Source organism: Muntiacus reevesi, chromosome 1 (genome assembly GCF_963930625.1).
Source record: "Muntiacus reevesi chromosome 1, mMunRee1.1, whole genome shotgun sequence".
In the NCBI taxonomy this organism is placed as follows: Eukaryota; Metazoa; Chordata; class Mammalia; order Artiodactyla; family Cervidae; genus Muntiacus; species Muntiacus reevesi.
In genome coordinates this window covers 194,158,888-194,184,763 of record NC_089249.1, presented here as the reverse complement: position 1 = coordinate 194,184,763, position 25,876 = coordinate 194,158,888, and the positions used below count along the sequence as shown (strand labels likewise).

The 25,876-nt window shown below is 52.7% G+C and overlaps 1 protein-coding gene across 5 annotated transcripts in view; it reads right to left on the bottom strand.

The window, feature by feature from the left end:
- DNM2 (dynamin 2) overlaps window positions 1-25,876 on the bottom strand; it is an 87,954-nt gene that overhangs the window by 40,580 nt on the left and 21,498 nt on the right. For all 5 annotated transcript variants that reach the window (XM_065917785.1, XM_065917784.1, XM_065917781.1 and 2 more), the window contains exons 2-4: window positions 17,100-17,173; window positions 5,197-5,346; window positions 3,260-3,463 (exon numbers count right to left, since the gene is read on the bottom strand). In XM_065917785.1, coding sequence (XP_065773857.1) covers window positions 3,260-3,463; window positions 5,197-5,346; window positions 17,100-17,173 — 428 coding nt within the window. The remainder of the gene's footprint in view (window positions 1-3,259; window positions 3,464-5,196; window positions 5,347-17,099; window positions 17,174-25,876) is intronic.

Below are 25,876 nucleotides of genomic sequence, written 5' to 3'. Positions count from 1 at the left end.
AACCCAGCCAATCAACTGTTCCCCACTGGTGCCTGAGGGCCCTCTCTGTGTTAGGGGGGTGTGTGTGTGTGTGTGTGTGTTAGGGGTGTGTGTGTGTGTGTTAGGTGTATGTGTGTGTGTGTGTGTGTGTGTGTGTGTGTGTGTGTGTGTGTTGGGGGGGGTATGTGTGTGTGTGTGTGACGCATGCAGGGGACAGAGGGAAGCCCAGGGAGATCTCTGGGGGGAGGTGCTAAAGTGGGCATTAAGCAGGTGCCAATCATGCCCTCCCCGGTGTGTGTGTGTGTGTGTGTGTGTGTGTGTGTGTGTGTGCTAAAGTGGGCATTAAGCAGGTGCCAATCGTGCCCTCCCCGGTGTGTGTGTGTGTGTGTGTGTGTGTGTGTGTGTGTGCTAAAGTGGGCATTAAGCAGGTGCCAATCATGCCCTCCCCGGTGTGTGTGTGTGTGTGTGTGTGTGTGTGTGTGTGTGTGTGTGTGTGTGTGTGTGTGTGTGCTAAAGTGGGCATTAAGCAGGTGCCAATCATGCCCTCCCCGGTGTGTGTGTGTGTGTGTGTGTGTGTGTGTGTGTGTGTGTGTGTGTGCTAAAGTGGGCATTAAGCAGGTGCCAATCGTGCCCTCCCCGGTGTGTGTGTGTGTGTGTGTGTGTGTGTGTGTGTGTGTGTGCTAAAGTGGGCATTAAGCAGGTGCCAATCATGCCCTCCCCGGTGTGTGTGTGTGTGTGTGTGTGTGTGTGTGTGTGTGTGCTAAAGTGGGCATTAAGCAGGTGCCAATCGTGCCCTCCCCGGTGTGTGTGTGTGTGTGTGTGTGTGTGTGTGTGTGTGTGTGTGTGTGCTAAAGTGGGCATTAAGCAGGTGCCAATCATGCCCTCCCCGGTGTGTGTGTGTGTGTGTGTGTGTGTGTGTGTGTGTGTGTGTGTGTGTGTGTGTGTGTGTGTGTGTGTGTGTGTGTGTGCGCGCGCGCGCGCTAAAGTGGGCATTAAGCAGGTGCCAATCGTGCCCTCCCCGGTGTGCCCACCTGCCCACATTCTGCTGTGAGATCATGAACTGGCATCACCTTTTCAGAGGTCAAAGGAACCACCACTGCAAACACCCACAAAGCTTGTGCGGGGTGGGGAGGGGAGACGCAGCCCGAGGTAGAGGGATATGATGTGATTGGGGGAGGGGAGGTCAAAGATCAGAAAGAACCCAAACGTTCAAGAACAAAAGAAAGGAAGCAGTAGGCTGTCCGATGGGATGGATGGTTACCGACCTACGTCCCCGCAGGCAACAGGAAAACACACTCACACAACAGGAAAACAAAGGAAGGTCATCCCATTTTCTTTTCATCCCATTTTTTTTTTTCAGGACTGCATGATTTATTCATATCTAGCAACAATTTTGCACATAAAGTATTTGAAAATATTCCTTGCCTTTTTTTTAATTTTTTTTTATTTTACAGTCATCCCATTTTTTAACACGTGAGCTTATGGGGCTTCCCCAGTGACTCAGATGGTAAAGAATCCGCCTGCCATGCAGGAGACCCATCTTCGATTCCTGGTTAGGGAAGATCCGCTAACCAGGAGAAGGGAATGTCAACCTAATCCAGTATTCTTGCCTGGAGAATCCCAAGGACAGAGAGGATCCTGGCGGCTACAGTCCATGGGGTGGTCAAGAGTTGGACAAGACTGAGTGACTAACACTTTGACATGGAAGAACAAACTCTGAAAGAATGTTTGCCAAGTGGGGCCACCAGCATCTGCAGGGGGAGAGGAGCTGTCAGTTTAGGGTCTGATGTGACAACGGTGACATTTCACAACAGTGACATTTAGTGGTAACCATCATGAATCCTTTCAAAGTTAGACAGCTACTTTTTTTCAGGAAGAGGGTCAGCAACTAGTTCACCAACCATGCTTAACCATTTCCATCCCTACTTCCACGCTGCCTGGTCAGCCTCTTCAGTCATAGTCACATTCATGTCCTGGTACTGGACATGGGGGACAAGGAGGGCCTGGGGGGCTATGGGCAGGGGGTGCCCTCCCAGGAAAGTGAACCTGGATGACCTTGGGGGCGGAGCTGGCAGAGCCCTGAGCTTCGAGAAGCTCGTGGTCCAAGGCAAGAAAGGAGCCACCTTCACTGACCGTCTCCCAGGCCTGTGAACCAGGGAGTGTGAGCCACAGAGCCTGTCTCCCTCAGCTCCTCACTGGTCCCTAACTGCTTCAGAATGCTGTGGGATTCAAGCAGTCAGCAGACAATTCGGAAAATGTATTTGTGTGTGTGTCAGATGCTGCTAACCCCACACCACTGTCAAAATACACCCAACTCCCCCCTGCAGCCCAAAGACCCAAGGCCCAAAGACTGGCCCAGGCGCTCCCAGCAGCCTCCCCATCTTGTCCTTTAGCTCACTCTGCTCCGGACACACCAGCCTTCCCACTGTGTCCTGGGCACCCCAGCCTCTTCAGCATCCACTGTCTGTATTCCTGGACTTTGCCTCTTTACATACTTCTGGTCCTGCCTAAAACCCCCATCTCCAGAGGCCTCAGGCCACCCCCTTCCACCCCAGGTTCTCTCAATGGGCTCCATTTTCTCCTAGTGCTTACCACTACCTGAAGTTATCCCACGTGCATATTTCCTTGTTGGAGTCTGTTGCTCCCACTAGAGGCAGGGCTCCCTGTCAACTCTGTCCCCTGCAGGGTCCCCAAGGCCGTAACAGATCCCGGCACACAGCCAGGGCTTAATTGACATTTACTGAATGAATGCCCAGAGCCAGAGATGACCCAGAGATGCCCAAGTCTCCACCACTCCCTGCTGCCCCACTGGCTTCACTACCTCATCATCCTTTCACCTTTCCGCTGGCCCCTGAGCACTGATGCAGAGACCCTCGGTCCTCATGGCAGCTCTCTAAATCAGGACTGCAGTTCTTATTTCAACAGGAGGGACAAAGCCTCAAGGGGGAAGAATGACTTCTTGAAGTGGGGTCTGGACTCCCATCTGTGCCCAAAGAGGCCTGCATTCTTCCTACACCCAACTCCCCACACTAGCTCTCTGCACAGGCAAAGTAGGGACCAGCTTGCCAAGGGGGAATGCCGTCCGCCACACACTGGCCTCCCAGTGGACACCCTCCTAGAACAGCTGACCCTCATGGGAAATGCGGTGTCCCAGGCCTTTTCTAGAGGAACCTGTGAGTCAAAGAGATCGCCAGTGATGCAGAGTTGAGAATGTGGGGCAAGTCGAGATGCTAAGAAGTGTGGTGAAGAGGGAGCTGCTGCCACTGGGCTTGGCGGGTACCTTGAGGATCGACCTCCTTGGCCAGCTTGAGGGCGTCTGAGTTGGCCAGGTCCATGTTGGCAGGGGTGACGGCAAGGATAAGGCTGCTCTCCCGGCTGATGAACTGCAAGATCATGTCCTTGATCTGGTACTCGATATCCTGGGGCTGGTCCCCCACGGGCACCTTGGTGATGCCTGGGAGGTCGATGAGGGTCAGGTTCAACACTACGGAGGAAATCAGAGAGAGAGGCCGTTAAGAGCTAGGAGCAGGGGAGGCATGCACAGCCCTGGAGAGACCTGGCCTGCTTCCCCCAGTGCTGGGCATCAGGCCTCAGGATTATTCCTGTGTTTCAACTAGATCCCACCTCTTGACTCGATAACTCCCTCCTAGGGTCCCATCCTATGGACACTCTCTCTGTACTCTAGTTCAGTGAGACAGTTTTGTTTTCTTTTTAAATATTTATTTGAGTGCATTGAGTCTTAGTTGCAGCATGTGGGATCTAGTTCCCTGACCAGGGATTGAACCTGGGACCCCTGCACTGGGAGCTCGGAATCTTAGCCACTGGACCATCAGAGAAGTTCCAGTTTGTTTTTTTTAGCGAAGTCACTCTAGTATTTTTTTCTTATTGAACTATTGCTAAAGTACAATACTGTATGAGTTTCAGGCATATAATACAGTGATTCACAATCTTTAAAGGTTATGTTCCATCTATAATTATTCTCAGTGATACCATTTTAAATCTGGATACTTGCATGTGTAGATTGGAACTGCTCTCAAAGGTTAAATAACTTTCAGCACGTTGATTCAGTCAATATCAATTAAAAGCAAAAAAGAAGATTCTCTGGTAAGAAACACATTCTGAGGGACTATCCTGGTGTCTCAGTGGTTAAGACTCTGTGCTCCCAATGAAGGGGGGTATGGGTTCAATCCCTGGTAGGTGATTCAGATGCCACATACCCACATACTATGTGGTACGGCCAAAAAAATAAAAACGCATTCTGAGATGCACTCATACAAGAAAAGAGACATCAATGACTTTTCTATCAGGCTACGATTTGAGTAAAAGTAGCAAAACACACATATGTGATGTACACACATATTCATAACTGCCTACATATGCACTGTATATCATTTGAAGAACATGAAATATATCTGTAATTTTGAAAGATAGATTTTTACTGGATATACCTTTTTTATAACTTCTGAATATGCATCATGCACAGGAATCATTTATTTGAAAATAAATATATTAAAAAACTCATCACAGGAACTTCCCTGGGGATCCAGTGGTTAAGACTCCACCCCACCAATGCAGGGGGCACGGGTTCGATCCCTGGTTGGGAAACTAAGGTCCCACACACTGTGGGGTGTGGCCAAAATTTTTTAAATAAGATAAATAAAAGTTTATATACAAAAAAAAAAAAAAACAAACACAAAGAACCCATACTGAGGTGTTAGAAGTCGGCTGGAATATTCATCAAACGCCATTTAAGTCAGAAGTCCATGCTGCTGAGTCAGAGGCTGTGTGTGGCTACAGGCTGCCTGTTCTGTTTACATGATGCAGTTTTAAAATCTGGACCTTATGCAGAAAAACCTGGCTTTCTGCCTCCTCTCGAGGAACCAGAAGACCTGGCTGCCTTGGGCTGGCATCACTGGGTGGACTAGATTTACCGGGGAGCCAAGCTGTGGTTACTCCCTTAAGATGAATATACGTGCTCCGATTAATTCACCCCACGCCCCACCACTCCCGACAGTCTCCCTGGCGTGCTGTTTTTATTGGAGCCGAGGTCGATTTCTCCATACCACGTTCCTATCAGATGTGGATCAAGAGGGCTCTGTGTATGTGTGAGGAAAACCGGGAGGAGGCGTATTCTTCATGAGAGTGAGGCCGCCCCAACCCGTGACTGACCCACTGTCAGCTTTCTCCTGGCCCAAGTGAGGGGTCTTTGCTTCCTACCGTGTGGCGAGTAGACCCGCAGGTTAATGGGCACTGGGGAGATGCCTTTGTTGGTCCCCGTGACCCTGTCAGTCTCCGCTTCGATCTCCTGTCGGACTTCCTCAAAGTCTGTAAACTTTCTGGACTTGCAGTGCAAAAACTCGGCATATTCTGAAAAGGGAAGAAAGATGCTCCAAGTGAGAAAGAGAAGCAGTCTCGCCGTGGAGGGTGGGGGGGAACCAGATGGCCTCCTGGGAAAAGAGCTTTGTCAAGTAGAGAAAGTGAAGACTCAGTCCCAGGCCCTCCAGGAAGCTGGGGAGCAATGGATTCAATCTCTTGACAGGTATTTGAGGGGGGCCCTCCTACAGATCGTGCTCCCTTCCAGACCTCGGCTACTTCACAAGGTGAAAAGTGGCAAAAATGCTGACTCTGTGGAATGCACATTCTCATGAAGCATTTTGCAGAACTACATAGTTTAAGTCATGACATATTACAAGTAAAACAAAAATAAAAAGCCCCACAAAAACCAGCATCCAACAGCTGGGTGTGACCAGCAATTACTCTTTATTCTTTATCAACCTGCATCCCTTGGAACGCTGGGATGGATGACTGATGAAGCTTTTGCTCTGGTGTTACACATGAGATAGTCCTGGATGGTGACACAGAACCTCCCTCGTGTGGGTCACAGTCTAAAGCTGCTGCCCTGGTGGGATGCTAAGCCGCCAGCGCCCTCCAGGGTAGCGAGATCCCCGGCGCATGTCCCTGGGATTCACCATTCTCCTTCCCCAAGGCACCCTCACCACGGCTGGCCTCACCAAAGCCCTTCTCGCTGTCCTTCCTTCCTTCCTGGCTGTTCATGGGGCCCTTAGACATGACCCTCTCAGAAGAAATGCTTTCTGGCCTCTTCAGGCCTTCTAAGTCTGAGGTGTCTGAAAGCCATTACTGACACTGAGATGAAGGAAAATAAAGAAGTAACTAGAGGAGTTTCTTTGGTGGTCCAGTGGTTAAGAACCCGCCTTCCAGTGCAGGGGACACGGGTACAATCCCTGGCTGGGGAACCAAGATCCCACATGCCTTGGGGCAACTGAGCCCACACACCCCAAATGAAGATCCCACGTGCTGCAGCTAAGACCTGGTGCGGCCAAATAAATAAATAAAATCAATATATATTAAAAAAAAAAAAAAAAGCAAACAAAACAGACTAATGATAGTGCTGGTCCTGTCATCAAGGTAGAGAAATCCAAAGCAGAGATGTGGGTAAAGCAGGAAGAAAAAAACACTTTTACCGCAGGACACAGGTGCTGAATTGACAGGTGTTCACTGTACAATTCCTGACTTTTCCATGTATCTGAATTTCATAGTAAATGTTGGAGTGGGGGGGGTACTTTCTAGGCCCAGAGATCATCATGGTTCCTGCAAGTGATGCTACAAAGAGGGAAGTAAGTTTGGCTGGCAAACAGCCTAAAGAGCTAGTTCATGACAGAGATGCGAAGATGTGCACTGCTTCTCAGCGTAAAAAACTGGAAATAGCCTTCATGTCCACCAGGAGGAGACCTGGCTACACAAATCTCAGCACAGACATAGCTACAGCTGCATCAGAACAAAGGATGGAGAAAGAGCCCTGCAACAGAGAAAGGCCAGGCAGGTCGGGAATTTCTGCCCAAAGGCATAACACAGCAGAAAGTCATGAGTGCAAGGAGGTCTGTCATTCCATTTGTCACCTAAAAATGCTTGCTTCTTCTGGCCAGGCCCTGTCTGCTGTCCCATTTGCTCTTCACAAATCAGCACCTTAGCAGGTAGGCATCTCCATGATGCCCCTATCACAGATGAGAAAACTGAGGCCAGAGGGAGGTGAAGCAAGCTGGCTCAAGTTCACCAGTGGAGCTGGGATTTGGAGCTCGGATAATCTGTCTTCAGGTAGTGGCTCTCAAGTCACATGGGCTTCGTGAGGCCACAGGCAGACTCTGCACCTCTCTAACCTCCATTGCAGGCGTTGGGGGACTCTGTGGGCTCAGATCAAAACAGACACAGGTCACCGGGAAGCAGGGCACTGAGGAGAGTGGTTGGAGAGTGCGGCATCAACCACCCCACCCCCATAAGCTGACCCAGTTCCCAAGGACGGTCGGGCTCCAGCCCTCCACGGGAACAGGAGGAAATCCTCGGCTACTCTCGGCTGCTCTTCCTGCAGCCACCTGCAAAAATGGAACAGTCCTCCAACCCCCACAGCAAACCTCAGTTCTCTTCCGGTTCAAGGCTGAGGGCTCAGCAATCGCAAGAGATCCCTCCCCCTTTCAGGAGTGCAGGGGGATGGAAGACGGGAACAGGGTTGGGGATCAGGACATGGGCGCTGTCCCTTGCAAAACCTCTGCCCTGCCAGGCCTGCTGCAGCTCACTTCCTCCTCCAGGGCCTGCCTGCCTGCTGCCTCTTCCAGGGAGCCTTTCCTGACTCCACATCACCAGGCACGCCATCCTGCATTTTGGACCTCCTCTCCTGTCAGAGCCAGGTTCTGTTTAGGGGACCCAGCAGGTGCTGGCAGCCTCCCCTTCTGCCAGCCCCTTTGTGCAAGTCAAAGATGAGCAGGAGATGTACTGGAAAGCTATGACATCTTCCCCACAACAGTGGACAGCAGAAATCATACACTCCGTGCCGAAGCGGAAGGTCCAGGAGTCAGCCAGGCTCATCCCTCACCACCTGCCTTCTCTCCCCGGGTTCCTCGTCATTGGAGGACCATGTGCCAGACTCCAGCATCAGACCGAGGTAAGAAAGCTCCTACAATCATGCTTTCCCACCACCCCCAAGCATTGACTCTCTTAAAGCCAGAGCCCGGCCACCTCTCCGTGAAATCTTCCAGAGCTCCCACCTCACCCCAATAAGACCCAGTCTTTACCAACACCACAGAGCCCTACTAAGTTTCCTCCCCCCACTTCTGATCTCAGCTCACGCCCCTGCCAGCCACACGGGCTTATTTGGTTTCTCACTCCAAGCCCTTGAATTCCTGCCTCAGGGCATTTGCACTGGCTCTCCTCTCTGCTTGCGGACACCCACATGGGTCCCTTCCTCTCCTCCTTCAGGTTTCTCTCCAGCGTTCATCTTCTCCAACTCCCAAGACAACAAACCTCCTCAGTTGCTTTCCCCTCTCCCTTCCTTAGGGTCCTCCAAGTACCCCCCACCTTCTAATATGGTGGAGCTTGTCAGCCTGTGTATTTTCTCTGATCCCCAGGAGAAGGTCGACCTACAGGGCAGGGATCTGAATCTGTACTGTTCTGTGTCCTGGGGCACAGGGCTCTGAGCACACAGTAGGTGCTCTGCAACTACATGCACAACCAAAATGCTGCTGGGAGGATAACATGACCCCTGCTTCAGCTTCTGGGAGGTGGCCCAGCGCCCCCACAGTCACCAAGTGGGACACCCAGGAGGCTGGACAGGAACAGGGTCTGGTGGGGTCACCTGCCGTCTTCCCAATGCACTTCTTGTCAACACAGGCCCAACCCAGAGCCAGGAGCCTGGCCTGATGGGGGAGATAGGCTTGGCATGAGCAAGTCAGAGGCAGGTGCTTGGGGAGCTCAGCCAAGAGCCCCAACATACCAGGAACCAGGAGGGGCCTCCTAGAGGGGGTGGGCAGAGAAGGTGTCCACCTCATCTCTCTGAAATGCAGACCTTCCCCCATGCCCTGAGGAGGCTCCGGACCCAGCGGGGTCTAAGGGAGATAAAGCACAGGGGTGTCCCCAGTGGCCAGGCTACCCCTCTGGGCCTCAGTTTCCCCATGAGGAAAGTTAAGATATGATGCAGGTAGGGATGTCCCTGGTAGCCCAGTAGTTAAGACGCCGCACTTCCAATGGAGGGGACACGGGTTCAATCCTTGTCCGGGGAACTGAGGTCCTACATGCAGAGTGGTGCGGCCAAACAATTTTTTTAAAAATGCCAACAAAATTAAAAAAAAAAAAAAAAAAAAAGACAAACAGGCAGAGCACTCAGCCTGCAGCTCCACAGCTCTGTAAATGCTTGGATGCTGGAGAATATTTTTGCCACCCTGGCCACCGCCAGGACTCTGCCTACATTGATCCCCGGGGCTTCCCACAGAGGTGGTTTCTCCGTCCCCATAGCGGCTGCAGCCTTTTCAAACCTTCCCTTCCTCGTGCCCAGATAACACTGCCAGTCCCTTGGGTCCCTGGCCCCTGCCATAACATTTTGACAGCCCTAACGACCACCCATCCACCGCAGCCCTGCAGCGCTTCCCTGGCAGGAGGGCCAGGTGTGTGGGATCAGGTCCCGGGCCTGGAATACAGCAGAAAGAGACCTCATCCGGCTGTCGAGCTGCGAACTCCGAGGGGCCAGCTCCTGCGTCCTGTGGGGTCTGTGAGTGCACTTGCAGTTTTTCTCCTAGGAGGAGGTCCAGCCCTCTGCCCAGGACTTGTTTGCTGTCTCCTTCAGGTCAAGCTGCTCAGGGAGGCCCACGTGGACTACCCAGCCCTTCAAGGTGCTCCTCATGTGGACACAGCACCTGCTCTGCGTCCCCGCCTAAAGCCAGAGCTGCGGGAGGGGACTGAGCTGCAAAGGGGGACTGTGAGAGACTCAGTCCCGGTCTCTGCTCTCCCTGGCACTCAGTGCATAGTAACGGCTTAAAACTTAATTACTGAGCGGCCTGCTGCAAAGCATTAGGTGCCAGAGCCTAAGAGAGCATTCCCTACTCCGTGACTCCCACGTGGGTCCCCACCGTGTTCAACAGCCAATCTCCCACCTCGGGCATCCCCCAGGCACACCCCTCAAGATGGGCCCTCGAGGGATTGGCATTGCTTAAGAATCATGAAGTAGGGACTTCCCTGGTGGTCCAGCAGTTAAGACTCAGCTTCTACTGCAGGGGGCTTGGGTTTGATCCCTGGTCTGGGAACTAAGATCCCACAACCCAGGTGGTATGGGAAGATCAAGGGTATAGAGAGAAGATGAAAAAGACAGGAGAGATGTGTGATAAAGAAAAAAGCATTTAGTGTATGTCTTTAAGACTATGGGATGCTAAAATTTGATAAAATATTTCAAAAATTAATTTAACACCGCAATTTTCCCACAGTGAAACAGGACAGGGACTTCCCTGGTGGTCCACTGGTTAAGACTCTGAGCTTCCCCTGCAGGGGACGTGGGTTTGATCCCTGGTCTGGGAACTAAGATCTCACAAGCCGAGAGGTGTAGCCAAAAAAAAAAAAAAAAAAAAAAACAATCAAGGGTATAGAAAGAAAATGAAAGGAGAAAAATTTAGGATGTATGATGTATAAGAAAAAAGAATTTACTGTGTATCTTTAAGATTTTGGTATACTAAAACTTCATAAAATATTTAAAAAACAAACAAAACAGCCAAGCCCCTCAGGCCTGGACAGGGCGAGTCAGGCATCATCACAAACTTGGGGAAGTGACAGGAAGACCAGAGCCAGGTGGAGAGCATCTCACGTTCCCCACAGTGACACAGGACAGGGTGATCCAGGAGTTAAGAATCCAAGTTTCCAATGCAGGGGGCAAGGGTTCGAGCTCTGGTCAGGGAACTATGAGCCACGTGGTACAGTCAATAAATAAACAAAGATTAAAAAAAACAAGGTTGGAATCTTTAGTCCCCATCCTTTGACCTCTGGGGAAGAAGATGGGGCCTGGAGGTTGAAGCACTAATGGGACTGATTTCATCAACTATTCTGATGTCTTCTATAAAACCCCAAAAGGATGGCATTCAGAGAGCTTCCAGGTTGGGGAGCAGGCACAGGGGGAGAGTGTGTGAGCTCAGACAGGGTGAGGAATCCCTGCCCCTTCCCCACACCTTGCCTCATGCAGCAATTCCCTCTGTCCCTTCTGGGAGTGAAATGTTTTGAGTTCTACAGGAAACTGATCAAACCCAAGAAGGGGCACGCTGGAACATCTGATCTATAGTCAGTGGGTCAGAAACACAGGTGACAGCCTGGACTTGGGGTTGCGGGGACGAGGGGACGTCTGGTGGGACTGAGCCCTTAACCTGTGGGATGTGATGCTACTTGCAGGGAGGGAGTGTCAGAACTGAGTTAAATTGCGGAATTCCCTGAAGGTCTAGTGGATAAGATTTCACCTTCCAATGCGGGGGGCAGGGGATGGGTTCAATCCCTAGTCAGGGAGCTAAGATCCTACATGCCTCCCATCAAAAAACACAAAACATAAAACAGAAGCAATGCTGTAACAAATTCAATAAAGACTTAAAAAAGAAAAGAAAAAAAGAACTGAGTTAAACTGGAGGGCACCGGTAAGAGTCTACTAAGAACTGGAGAACTGCTTGTTGATGTGGGGAAAATAAACAAACACACCTGGAGAAGCCCTTGGAGCTTCCTGGGTGGACCTAATGGGAAAGAACCTGCCTGCCAATGCAGGAGACATGGGAGACGCGAGTTCGGTCCCTCGGCTGGGAAGATCCTCTAGAGAAGGACAGGGCAACCCACTCCAGTATTTGTGCCTGGAGAATCCCATGGACAGAGGAGCCTGGCGGGCTCCCGTCCATGGGGTCACAAAGAGCTGGACACTGGAGCAGCTTAGCAGCAGCAGCAGGTGACAGCCCCAGGCTACCAACCTGACCCTCGTCAGCTCCCAGCTTGTTTTCCACGTGAAGACACAAGGTCATGCCCTGGCTGCTTCAGGGTCTACAGGCTTTACAGAGAGGGCCCTGCTGCGGCCAGGGTAGGTGGGGAAAGGTGCTGCACACACAGTTATGGCTGTGCTCCCACAGGGGCAAGGGCATGGCAGCGGCCCTTAGGGCATGGTGAGGCACCAGCCCCGGGCTGATGGAGCACCTCCTGGGCGCCAGAACCTACGCTGGGCGGGGAGAAGAGTGATGGACAGCAGGTCAGCGGCCCTGGCAGAACTGATGCTGCGGCGGAGAGACAGACCATCAACAAAATGCGAGGACTTCCCTGGTGGTCCAGGGGTTAAGAATCTGCTTGCCAATGCAGGGAACACCGGTTCGATCCCTGGTCCGGGAAGATTTCACATACCACGAGACAAGTAAGCCTGGGTGCTGCAACTACTGAGCCTGCGCTCTAGGGCCCGAGCGCCGCAACGACTGGAGCCTGCACACTCCAGAGCCCGTGCTCAGCAGCAAGAGAAAGCCTGCACACAGCACAGCCAAAAAATAACAAATAAAACAAATAAATAAACAAACCTTTTAAAACCACAACAAAAAAGAAACCGGGAGAACAGGATGCTGCCTGACAACATACGCTGCACAATAACTGAGGCAGCAGTGACTGGGGTGGGGCCTGGGGGTGAGGCTCACCCGAGGAGGAGGGGGAGGAGGCAGTGTGTTCCAGGCAGGGCTGGCAATGAGGGGGAAGGTCCAGAGGCGGAAACAATTGAGCTGGTCTGGGGGAAGAGGAGCAAGGCTGTGGAACCAGGAGGAAGTGAGGTTTCAGAGGTCAGCTGGTCCCATGGGGGCCACGAAGCCTCAAGAAGGAGGTCAAGAGCCAAGCCCTGACATCTCTCTGGCCCCGGTGAGCAGCGGCCAAGGTCAGAGCTGGGACGGAAGGTTCTGGAGGCCCTGATCGGGCACATTCCACACGAGAACAGTCCCCAGCACTCAGGGCTTACGAGGTCCAGGGGTGGTTCGCAAGAAGGAGCAGGGTTCACCTACGAGCCACTGAACTTCCTGGTGGCTGCGGTCTGAGGTAATTTTTAAACTAAGCCCATTAAAATAATGGCTCATTGAGACCGGTGTGGACCAGGAGAAGTAGGGTGCCTCTGTGCGCTCAAGAGTCAGAGAATTCGCTTTTCGTTTTATTTTTGGCCATGCTATGTGGAACCTCAGTTTCTGGACTAGGGACCAAACCTGTGCCCCCTGCAGTGGAAGCAAGGAGTCTTCATTTGATCTTAGCCAAAAGGCCCAGAAGCAATGGAAACATGGAGTCTTAACCACTGGATCACCAGGGGAGTCCCAGGAGTCAGAGGATTAGAACCTTGTAGTACCAGGAATTTAGACCCCATAAGAGGCGATGGCCACACCAGTCTCATGGGGCACCAGGGCCCCGAGGCAGTCACCACTATCACCTCCATTTTACCTTCTTACCTCAGGTAAGAAGGCTGAGACACAGAGAGGGAAGCTGCTTGACTGAGGGCCCAGACAGCAAGGGGTGGCAGCCTGGCTCTGAAGTCCTGTCTCTGAGGGCCAGCTGAGCAAAACTTTCATCTCAGGGAGTCATGCAGCCCTGTGTGGCCGCCAGGAATCTCTAAAAGCCCCAGCCACAACCACGCCCCACACTGCGCTCAGCCTGCTCCCTAGGGGTAAGGCGTCTCCCCCAGTCCAGGGGCCTGGGCTCCCCACCTCGAGGTCACTCTAGACTCTGCCCTTGCCCCCACAGCACCACCCTGGCCGGGGCCCCAACACCTCTCCCTCGGCACCAGGCTCACCGCCCCCACCCCCGGCCTCCCCACCCGCCCTCCTGCCTCTGCCTGGCCCTCCTCCGCAAGTCAGCCAGTGGGCTAAGCCAGTCTCTCCACGCCCGGAACACCACTCAGGTTCCTCGTGTCTGGGTCCCTCATCACTCCTGCCTCCCGGCCCCTCCCCAGCCTCATCTCACAGCCTCACAGCACAGCTGCTGCCCCGGCTGGAAAGTTCTCCCCAAGCCCTGGCTCAAAGCAGACCCAGTGCCTGATACGGTGGTGGTTGTTTAGTCGCTCAGTCGTGTCCGACTCTTTGTGACCCCCCCCCAGACTGTAGCCCACCAGTCTCCTGTCCACAGGATTTCTCAGCAAGAATACTGGAGTGGGTTGCCATCTCCTTCTCCAGGGGATCTTCCCAACCCAGGGATGGAACTCGCGTCTCCTGCGTTGACAAATGGATTCTGAGCCACCAAGGAAGCCCAACGCCTGATATACCCTCCCACAATCCCCTGCGCTCTCCCCTCAGCCTGGCTACAGCCACGCCATGTCTGTCGTACCCAACAGGCTGAGCCCAGGGTCGGCCAGGCCCCTCGGAGACCTCACACTGCCTCCCTGGCATCCGGCCGAGGCCGAGCTCACATCTGCATTAAGGGACTTTGAATGCCACGGTCAGATGGGGATGGCGGTGGAATATGCAAGCTGGGACACAGAAAGGAGCATGCCCGCGTGGGACACCCCGGACCTCTCTCCCCGAGTCCAACAGGATCCACCAGTGTCTTCATCCCCATGGCTCCCACCCCATCCCTTCCTGGGACCCCTGCCCGAGAGCTGGAGGTCCCTGTGGCCTCTTCTTCACCTGTGGCCACAGATCTGGTCAAACCACCCCTAAGAATGAGCTCACGACTGGGTTTTTAGGACGGCCTCCCTGCGTATCCTCAGGCAAGTGGCCTCAGCTCGCTCCTCTGTGAAGTGGGACGACAGGAATGGTGATTTCAACATCACGCCGGGTCAGGCTGTGAGCAGATGTGTGCTCTCCCGGGACTGTCACTTGTCACATGCTTCTCGTTCCTCCCCGCCTCTAGAAGGAATTTTCAGTTCCTCCAGCCGGCCACAATGGGCATCGCTGCCTTAGGGTCTTCACAAGCAACCCCTCTCTGCTGTGAAGGAGAGTTCCCATTCCCCAACACACCCCCAAGCACCTGTCAGCCTCAGCTCACACATCACTTCCTCAGAGAAGTCGTGCGAGACCCCCTTCACCACCACCACACGCACTTCCATCTGGGGAGGGCCACACCTGTGTGTCTCCCTCTTGGTCCCCACCCAAGGGTCCCCCGCATTGACCGCCAGCACTAACAGGCATCAAGAGGGAAGGTGACAGGGCTTTCCTGGTGGCTCAGTGGTGAAGGACTCGCCTGCCAATGCAGGGGACACGGGTTCGATCCCTGGTCCAGGAAGATCTCACGTGCTGTGGGGCAGCTAAGCCCGTGTACCACAACTATTGAGCCTGTGCTCCAGAAACTGCAAGTCACAACTACCGAAGCCTGAACAAGGCAACTACTGAAGCCCGCACACCCTAGAGCTCGTGCTACACAAGAGAGGCCACAATGAGAGGCTGGGGCACCCCAACTAGAGAGCAGCCCCTGCTTGCTGCAACTAGAGAAAAGCTCTCACAGCAGTGAAGACTCAGCACAGCCAAAAACAAATAATTAATTTAATTACATTAAAAAACAGGAAAGGCGACAGGTGGTGGCAGCAGCCCTGGTCCTACTCACCACTGTGCCCCAGTCTGGGACCAGCTTGTGGCAGGCAGCCCAGTGCTCCCTGGACCACTGCTGGGTGACAGTCACTGGTGAGGTGATTGGGGGAGCCCTCCTGCCATGATGAAGCCTGCGACCTTCCAGTGCAGGAAGCCAGCCAACCTGCTCTCCCAACAAGCTGTGCCGAAGCCATTGGGATGGCACCACATGGCAAGGGCCTGCAGCGTGCCAGGCACTGCTCCACGGGCTATACATGTATTGAATAACATGGTCTTCACAGCAACTGACAAACGCAGTACTATTATTATCTTCACTGTCCAGACAGGAAGCACAGCTGTGAGCAGCACTCCCTCCCCAGGGGCCAGACAGCCAGTAAGCTATAGGGCCAGGGTTTGAACCTGGACAGTATTAGCTCTCAGCCCCCACAAACCAGGGCAGAGGTTTTTCCCAGTGTAGGCAGAGGCCAAAAGCATCAGCATAACCTGGAAACTCATTGAAAATGCAGATTCTCACCACCCTCGTCCACCAACCCAGTGAATGTGCAACAGAAAACCAATGTGCCAAGCCCTATGTGACTCGGATCCCACTGGCATCTCACAATCCAGGCTCTGCCACTGGCCTTCCTGGCACAGCTGATTGGACACTTGAACCCAGAGGAGGCAGCCGATTGGCTTGTCACTGGACCAATCTGTTGCCGTCTCTCACTAGTGTCACACCCTCCTGCAGGTGGATTGGGTGAATGAAGATGAGAGGGCGGGACTATGGTCAGCTGAGCTGTGGAGTCTGAGGTCTGACCCTGCCTGGGTGCCCATCCCAGGTCTGGCGCCCACCAGAAAGGCAGGTGGTTAAACCTCAGTTTCCCCATCTGTAAAATGGGAATATGTCAGCTGCCTCCCCAGAGTGGGGGTGTTTAACACAGCCTGTGGTGACACTGACACTGGCACCCCAAGTGCTGAACCAGCTGTGGCTGACATTCTAGGTCAGCACGGAAGACTCCTGGGGGCTCTGGAGAGAAGAGAAGTCCCACCTCCAATGGCCCTTTTCACCCCTTCCAGCCTTTGACCCGAGATGCTTTTACAAGGAAGCTAGGTGGGTTTCATGCTGGGAGACATGCCCATGTCATATCAGACTTGTGTAGGAAGAACAGAGGCCACGGGGGCAGGGATAGGAAAAGAGTCTACATGTGGGCCATTCTACATGCAACAGGTCGGGTCTCTCCCTAAAGTCAATGCTGTAATTCAGAAAGAAGTAGTGGAAAAACAAGATTAAAAACAAGAAGAGGTGAGAATGCTGCTGTCATAAAGAGAGTAGATGTGACAATGAAAGGCAGCATGGTATTGATCCCAGCAGTTGTGGAACCAGCCAGGAAGATATCTGGAGTACAACTGACAACCCGAGCATGAGGACTGGGGTAAGGGAACATGCAGAAATGATGACTTTTCTTGGGTGTGGTGCTGAGTGCAAGAGGGTGTCCTTATTGCACAGGGAGTGCACCAAAGCCTTTCGGGCTGACGTTGTCAGTGTCTGCTATTGATTTTGAAAGTGTCCAGCAAGAACGTGTCATCTACGATAGAGCAAAAAGTGTGGCACCTGACAGCCTAGTCACAGCTGATGCTCGGGGCGGGTGGAGGCATTGCATGAACCGTGCTTCAACTTCCTTGCCCACCAGGAAAAAGGGAATGCAGACCCAAACGGCCCCCCAGGACCCGAGACGCCTCGGAAGCTCCCTGGCTCCCACTGGGCACAGCCGCCACGCTTGTTTCCTGTGTGGGCTGCCAGCCGCCCCAGCGTACCTGTTTTTGAGAAGATGAGCTGCAGGATGAGAGGCCGCCGAGTGACGATTCCTGAACCTCGGGGAAGGAAGTCCCTGTGGGAGGGGAAATGGACAGAAATTACTCACAAGGCCGGCTAGCAGGAGGCAGGAAGTGTGACCACATGTGGTGGAGCAATCCCCTCTTGCAATCTGGGTGAGTTCAGCAAAGACATCCACCCCAGCAGGGCACCAGGGAATGCTCTGGCCCTGGAGGGTCCTGAGGCCACGGAGGGACAGGGGAGGGACTGGATTGAAGGCTGGTGACAAAGGGAACCCTTTCCCTTCAGCTGGCTATGTGCCAGCCGCAGCACGCTCAGAGGCCCCTTGTCCTGACAAATGCCTGGACCATCTCCCCCAGACTCAAAAGAGATCAGTATTTTTTTTTTTGCAGTTTTTATATTTATAATTGAAGGATAATTACAATATTGTGTTAGTTTCTGCCATATATCAACAGAGATCAGTACATTTCTGACCTACATGTTTTAAAGTAATAAATGCCATACATACGATATAAAGACTAAAATAAAAGGAAAGTTATTTAATGACAAAATACAACGTGTTTCGGGACTTCCCTGGTGATCCAGGGGTTAAGACCTTGCATTCCAACATAGGAGGTTCAAGTCTGATCCCTGATCGGTCAGCTAAGATCTCCACCTGCCTCACAGCTAAGATCTCCACCTGCCTCACAGCCAAAAAATCGAAACAAAAAACAGAATATGGTCTTTGCTGTACATCTGAAACTAACACAACACTACAAATCAATTACACTCCAACAAAAAACTTTTTAAAACACCAGAATGTTTTAACAAATTTAAAAAAAAAAACCAGACTTAAAAAGAATTACAATGTGTTTCATGTCCCCAAAAGACAAATTGAAAGAGGTGGGAAGTGGATCACTGGTTGTCTTGGGGATGACAAGCAGAGTGGTGAGCTTTCTGGGGGATGGAAATGTTCTAAAACTGGAGTGTGGTACTGTTTACTAATACTTACTATAAGTTTCTTAAAAAATCACTGCATTTGAAGTGGGTAAATCTCCTATCATGTAAATGATCCCTCAATAAAGTAATTTATTAAAAAAATATACGCTATGGATTTACTATGGAAAAATTCAGGCATTACCTGCACTGACTTACACCTGGTTTCACATAGGGTGGGAAAACTGGAAACCACCCTGGACCATTAAGAAAGGCAACTGAGACTTCTCTGGTGGCCCAGTGGCTAAGACTCCATGCTCCCTGTGCAAGGGGCCTGGGTTTGATCCCTGGGCAGGGAACTAGATCCCGAAAGCTGCAAGCGAGACAGTGCACACCACAACTAAAGAGCCTTCGTGTTACAACTAAGACCCAGCATAGCCAAATAAATATATATATGTATTTTTAAAATAAAGGCAACGGAAAGAGCAGGGAATCCAGGTGGGCAAAGGAGCAGAATCAATATTTTCAGAGGTCACTAGGGGCATGCAAAGGATTCTATTTCGTGTAAAATGGAGAAAGGCTCTAGGCTCAGGGAATTTTAAACAAGTTTGCACCCAGGTAAACATTTGGATTATCTGAAATTTGTGCAAAACACTAGGCAAACATCCTTGGTGCCATCCGGCTCCCCAGTACTGTGACAGACGGTGTCTCAGAAGCACCCCAGCACCTCTGTCCGACTGGGAACACCGACAGAGCCCCAGAGGAGGGCATTGGTTCTCAGCACAGGCTGAGAACCTGTTCACCCAGTGGGTGGAATAAGGGAGGAAGCGTTCCCTTGCCACACGCCATGCACTGTGAGGCCTGAGCCCCATCGGACTGTGGGTGGTCCCACCACACGCAGGCAGGGCCTCCTCTGGCTGGACACAGGAGCTGCTGTGACCACACGGCAGGTGGGCCTTCGAGATGAGGGACCTTGCATAGGCAAGCTGGCTCTGGAGGGCCTACGGGGGTACTACTGGCAAGCAGCAGAGTAGGGAGCTAGAGTAGGATGAATGGACAGGCCCAGAGAGGGGTGGGTGAGGTGACGCTGGAGGTCACAATGAGAGGTCATCATTCTTAAAGCAAAGCTACCTGATGGGGTTTAGGGACAGTCAGAGGTTTTTTTTCTTTTTTTGGCCACAGCACACAGCATGCAGGATCTTAGTTCCCCAACTAGGAACTGAACCCCGCAACCCCTGCAGTGGGAGCTCGGAGTCTTAACCACTGGGCTGCCAGGGAATTCCCTACCTCATTTGCTTTTAAAGGTGTGTGACTTTAAAAGACCCCTCTGAAAAAAAATACAATAAAATAAAAGAACCCTCTGGCCATTTCTAAAAAGAAAGAATTGATGCTTCTGAACTGTGGTGCTGGAGAAGACTCTTGAGAGTCCCTTGTACAGCAAGGAGGGCAAACCAGTGAATCCTAAAGGAAATCAATCCTGAATATTCATTAGAAGGACTGATGCTGAAACTGAAGCTCCAGTACTTTGGCCACCTGATGCAAAGAGCTGACTCATTGGAAAAGACCCTGCTGCTGCTAAGTCGCTTCAGTCGTGTCCGACTCTGTGCAACCCCATAGACGGCAGCCCACTAGACTCCTCTGTCCCTGGGATTCTTGCACGCTACCCACGGAGCCACGCTCCGGAGGACAAAGAATCTGTGGGCCACCCCTGCCCTGCTCAGAGCACGTCATGCCCGCTTCATGCAGTGTATGTAACTGTCTGAATGTGACTCCCATCCTCCCATTTGGCAGATAAGGAGAATGAGGATCAGTGAGGATTTGCAACCTGGCCAAGGTCACCAGCTTGTTCACTCAAATATTACACCAACCCAACAGTGGAGGTGCTGGGGACAAAGAAGACACACCATGGGGGTAGGAGGGCTTTGGTCAGTGAGCAAACGAGTCAGGAACAACGTGTGAACGGAGTCCCCAAGTCCCACGGGTGGGCTCGCCCACGCTGCTGTGTGACTGCAGCTGGCTCCTGTTCCTCGCTGACTGATGCGCCACTGCACAGATGGACTGGTGAGTTCATCCACTAACTAAATGATGCAGATTTGTTGTTGTCGCTATAGTCACTCAGCTGTGTCCGACTCTTGGCGACCCCATGGACTGTAGCCTGTCAGGCTCCTCTGTCCATGCAATTCTCCAGACAAGAATACTGGACTGGAATGCCATTTCCTTCTCCAGGGGATCTTCCCCATCCAGGGATCGGACCCATTGTCTCCTGCTTGGCAGGCGGATTTCTTTACCACTGAGCCACCTGGGAAGCCCCTGAAGGAGTGGACCACAGTCTGATCATCCACTCACTAGCTGATGTGGCTTTTGGGGGTCTTCTTCCAGCTCGGGGCCATTACAAATAAAGCCACTCTGAATGTTCTCACCTGTGCCTTTTGTTGATAAATGCCTCATTTATCTTGCTGAGTCATAGGGCAGACCTGACCTTGAACAGGCAAAACGAGTCTCCACTGATAGAAATCAGAGCAGGGGCGGGGTGGGGAACTGACTAGAAGGGGCAGGAGGAGACTTTTGGAGATGATGATAACGTCCTCTATCTTGATCTGACCAGTGCATGCATTTATTTCAAAAAAGAAAACAATGAAGGTGCACATCTACAATTAGGACAATGTACCACATCTGAGTTCAGTCTCAGGAAGGTCATGAGTACAAGGAGGTCAAGGAAGATGTGCTCCCAAAGATTCAGACACTCAAGCACAGAGAAAGCACTCCATTAAAATCTGTCCACGGACACATTATTATCTTTTTAGTTTCCCAGAAGGGAATAGCTCAGTTCTAAAGAACTTTAAAGGGCTTTCCTGGTGGCTCAGTGGTAAAGAATCTGCTTGCAATGCAGGACAGGTGGGTTCGATCCCGGGGTTGGGAAGATCCCCTGGAGGAGGAAATGGCAACCCACTCCAGTATTCTTGCCTGGGAAATCCCACGGACAGAGGAGCCTAGAGGGCAATGGTTCATGGGGCCTCAGAGTCTTACTCAACTTAGTGAATAAACAACAGCCAGAAAGAACTTTAAAGCCCATGGAAGAGGCTAATTAAATAAATGATGACCCATTCATGTCACTTTGCAGTCACACACACATCCACAAATACATACTCCAAGAATAACAACAAAAAAGAACTTTTTATCTTCTGACATGGAACTTCCCTCTGGGTGTATCAAGTAAGGAAAACAAAAGGTGCGGAAGGAAGAGAGTCTGTGTTTTCTAAGTAAATAAAAAGCCTTAAACCAGAGCCCAGGTTGGCCAAGGGCCTGTTGGGAGGGAGAGTCACGGCAGGTTCTGAAGCATCTTTGAATTCTGCATCATCCACATGGACTACTGACTCCAAAAAGTTATTTTAGAGTAGCTCACATTTGTCGAGGGCTCCTCTGGGCTACTTAACCATGACAATGTCCAACGAGGTGGGTCTGTGAGCTCATTTTATGGAAGTCACTAGGCCCAGAGGCTGGGCACTGAGGTCACTGGGCACCCAGGAATGTGGACTGAAGTCCATGGAGTCTGAGCCTCTGACCGCCGGGCCCCCAGCCTCTGGGCCTGCACGTCTGCTGTGGAAGCTGCAGGCATCTCCCCGGCCATGATTAGGCTTTCGATCCTGCTGTTGGCACATGCTGTCCTGTGACCACTCTGGGTGCGTCCGGGGGCCCAGGCACCATGAGCACAATGATGACACCACAGACTGTGGACAATGAGCGCCTCAGAGGAACACGAGAGCCAATGTGATGGGGTGCTCCGGGCCCTCGCCGGGCAAAGACGGCTTTCTGGGGCTGGGACTTGGTGGCAAGTAGGAGGGATGCGTAGACGCCAGAGGAGGCAGAAGCTGAAGGGGAGAAGGCTGAGGGACGAGGCTGGGTAGGCGGTGAGGGGTTCGCACATCAGGCTGGGAGTTTCAGGAGCCCTGGGATCCATCTGACTGTGCATCTAGAAGCCTCAGACAACACCACTCACCCTTGGTCTCAACAGTCCCTGAAAAGCAGTCCCCAGAGAGGATGGATACATGAATATGTATGGCTGAGTCCCCTCGCTGTTCACTTGAAACTATCACAACAATGTTCGTTAGCTATACCCCAATTCAAAACAAAAACTTCATAAAAGGGACTTTCCTGTGGTCCAATGGCTAAGACTCTGAGCTCATATTGCAGGGGGCCTGGGTCTGATCCCTTGTCAGGGAACTAGATCCCATTTGCCATGCAACTGAAGTGCTGCAACTAAGACCTGGCAACAGTCAAAAAAAAAGCAGTCCCCGCCCCCCACAATCTCCGAGGGGCTCAGTGAGAGGCCTAAAGTTCAGCTGTGCCCTAAGGCCCACCCACAGGGTTTTCTGACACCCAGCAGCAGCGGCATTCTTGGGGCCTTCCCGGTCCGGGTTGGTGGAAGGAAGCCACACACACCCCCACCCCCTCAGGCCCCTCTGCCGCAACACCGACTATCCACTTCTCAACAGGCGACTTTCAAGTCTGTCTCCGGCTTCCTCCTCCCAGGCCCCGCCCACATTTCGCGTCACACCAAGTCCCTCCCCCTGATTCGGAGTGCTCCTGCCCCTCCTCCTCTTCTCTCGCTGCAAGGGCCACCGTGCCCCCAGGCTGCCCTGCGTACTGTGTGACCTTGGGCGGGCTTCCCAGCCTCTCTGATTTGGGTTTCCTAGTTAGTAATGGGGAAAGAATGTCCTGCCAATCCAGGAGACGTAAGAGATGCAGGTTCCTTCCCTGGGTCAGGAAGATTCCCTGGAGAAGGAAATGACAACCTGCTCCAGTATTCTTCCCTGGAAAATCCCATGAACAGAGGAGCCTGGTGGGCTATAGTCCGTGGGGTTGCAAAAGAGTTGGACACGACTCAGTGGCTGGGCATGCAAGCACAATGGGAAAATTCCACTTATCTCAGAGGGCAGCTGGGTACCAGACAAAGAGGCTCCTCCTCCGCCCATGACTCCGCAGCTCTGGCTCAAATGTTACCTGGGGAGATTTCTCCCATTCTTGTTCACAGGTCCAAGTCCCCCCACCACCCCCAACCTTCTTCCAAAGCACTAACACTCTACATGCCACTTATCTGCTTCCTGTCTGCTTCCCCATGTCAGCTCCCCAGAATATGATCTGGAGTTTATTCTGGTACACAGAAGGTGCTCAGTAAGTGTTGTTCAGTTGCTCAGTCATGTCCTACTCTTTGGCGACCCCATGGACAGTAACCCACCAGGCTCCTCTGTCCATGGGATCCTCCAAGTAAGAATACTGGAGTGAGTGGGTTGCCATTTCCTTCTCCAGGGGAATCTTCCTGCTTTAGAGATCAAACCTGCATCACCTGCATTGCAGGTGGATTCTTTACCACTGAGCCACCGGGGAAGCCCTCCAATAAATGTTAACTCTAATAGTTTCAGCACCATCCCTGTCCTCTAGTCCACTGGGTCCACAGCCCTGGCCCCAGGCGTCTGACCCCTACTCCTCCCAGGTTAATAGGTGGTTATCCTCCTAAAACAGAGGCCTGGGCCTCCAAGCCTTCCTCCCGCAGAGGTCATGTGACTGATCCCAGCTTTGACACGGTCCCTCACCTGCCCATCCCCCCAGGAACGCCCCCTTTCAGCTGAGCCCCTCTCCCCTCAGCCGTTGGATTCTCCCCTGTGCTTCTGGCCTCCAAGCATTTGCAAAAGCTGTTCCTCTGCCAGGAAACCCTTCCGCTCAGGCTCTGCAGGTACAGTGGATTGCACCTCTCCCTCCCAAATGCACACCCTCCCCTTCCCACTCCCACCAACAGGGCCTCCAGCCAAGGGCCAGGACTGTGTTGGGACAAGACTTCACCTACACTGGCCACCACTGGATCCACAGCACCCAGAACAGCGCCTGTCACACAGCTGTCGTCGTTCAGTCACTCGGTCGTGTCCGACTCTTCCCAACCCCATGGACTGTAGCCCCGCCAGGCTCCTCTGTCAATGGGATTCTCCAGGCAAGAATACTGGAATGGGTTGCCATTTCCTTCTCCAGGGGATCTTCCCGATGCAGGAATCAAACCAGCATCTCCTGTTTGACAGGTGGATTCTTTACCACGGAGCCACCTGGGAAGCCCTGTCATAAAGCAAGTGCTCATTCAATGCTGAATGGACTCTGGAGCCAGACAACCTGGGTTCAACGCCCAGATCCGCTCTCACCCTGGGCAAGTCTCTGTCCTCTCTGGGCACTGGTCCTGCTGTTTATGGGATGGAAGGACACCACCCATCATCAGGATGCATGACCTGGCACGAGTCACGACACCCTCTCGGAGGCTCTGAACGGGGCCGCCTCTCCCCAGAAGGTGCTGCGGGCTCTTGGAAAGGCAGTGGGGGAAGGGAGGGAAAGGCACAGCAGCAGGAGGGACTATGGGCCACTCAGAAGCCCAGGTTGTTTATTTACTTCTGAAGGGAACACAAGGCCTCTCCGGCAGCCCTTTGACTTCCACCCCTCTTCCCCACCCCCAGGAGGGTGGAGCAACAGAAACCAAGAAGACCCCCAGAGAGGGAAAACAAGAGAAGTTAGCAGCTGATGAACCAGCACGAATCCAGGGCCTGTGAGGGCCCAGACAAGGGCCCAGACTGGGATCCATCCCTCCCTCATAATCAAATCCTCACCAGGCTGGATTTCCCTGCTGGTCCAGGTGTTAAGACTCCACGCTTCCACTGCAGGGGGCGTGGGTCTGATCCCTGGTCTAAGAAGTTCTGCATGCTGCAAGGTACAGCCAAAAAAAAAAATCCTCATGGGGTCACCCTAAGCCTCAGTGTGGCTGGGAGACATCAGCCCAATGCCAGACACAGGAAGAGTTTCTGGCTAGGAGTCCCATGTGCCAGAGTAATACCAACCCCCTCTCTCAGGCTCTCACACAGGGAACCCTGGGCTGCCTGCACAGCCCAGCTCTAACCCATTCCGAGTAACATCTCAGTAAACCCTCTGGGCTTTCCTGGTGGCTCAGACAGGAAGAATCTGCCTGCAATGCAGGAGACATGGGTTCAATCCCTGGGTCGGGAAGATTCCCTGGAGGAGGAAATGGCAACCCACTACAGTATTCTTGCCTGGGAAATCCCATGGACAGAAGAGCCTGGAGGGTTACGGTCCACGGGGTGCAAAGAGTCAGACACAACTGAGCGACTAAACAACAACAAACCCTCTAGCAATGCCAAAGGAATGATGTCAGGGCCGATGCTCCCATTTCACAGGTAGGTAGACTAGGGCTCTGTTTCAGGACCTGCCCAGGCCACTCAGCAAGGAAGCAGCAGAATCAGGAGGGGAGCATGGGTGGGACACCAGTGGCTGCCCCTCACCTGCCCACCCTCACCCCTACACTCTGTTCTTCCCAGAGCATCCACAGGCCACCTGTGGACACCAAGTTAGGCATGACACCCCTCTGTTCAGAGCCCTCCCAGGACTCCTATCTCACTCAGGTTAAAAGTCTAGGTCCTGGGGACTTCCCTAATGGTCCAGTGACTAAGACTCCGTGCTTCCACTGCAGGAAGCACAGGTTTGATCCCTGGTTGGGGAATGAAGACCCCGCATGCCGCAGACCATGGCCAAGGGGGGGAAAAAGTCCAAGTCCTTCTTACAGCCCATGTGACCTTCCCGGCATCATCTTCCCGTCGCCTTGCTGCCTCACCTCCTCCTGTCATCCCCTCGCTCATGTAGTTCCTGCCACACTGTCCTCCTCCATGTCCACAGCGTGCCTCAGGGCCTTTGCACTGGCCGCTCCGTGGACCTGGAATCCTCTCCCTGGAGCCTTCACTCGGTCAGCGGGCAACTCCTGGCCTCTCTCCTCCCTGCTCCACCACCGACATGAAGCAGC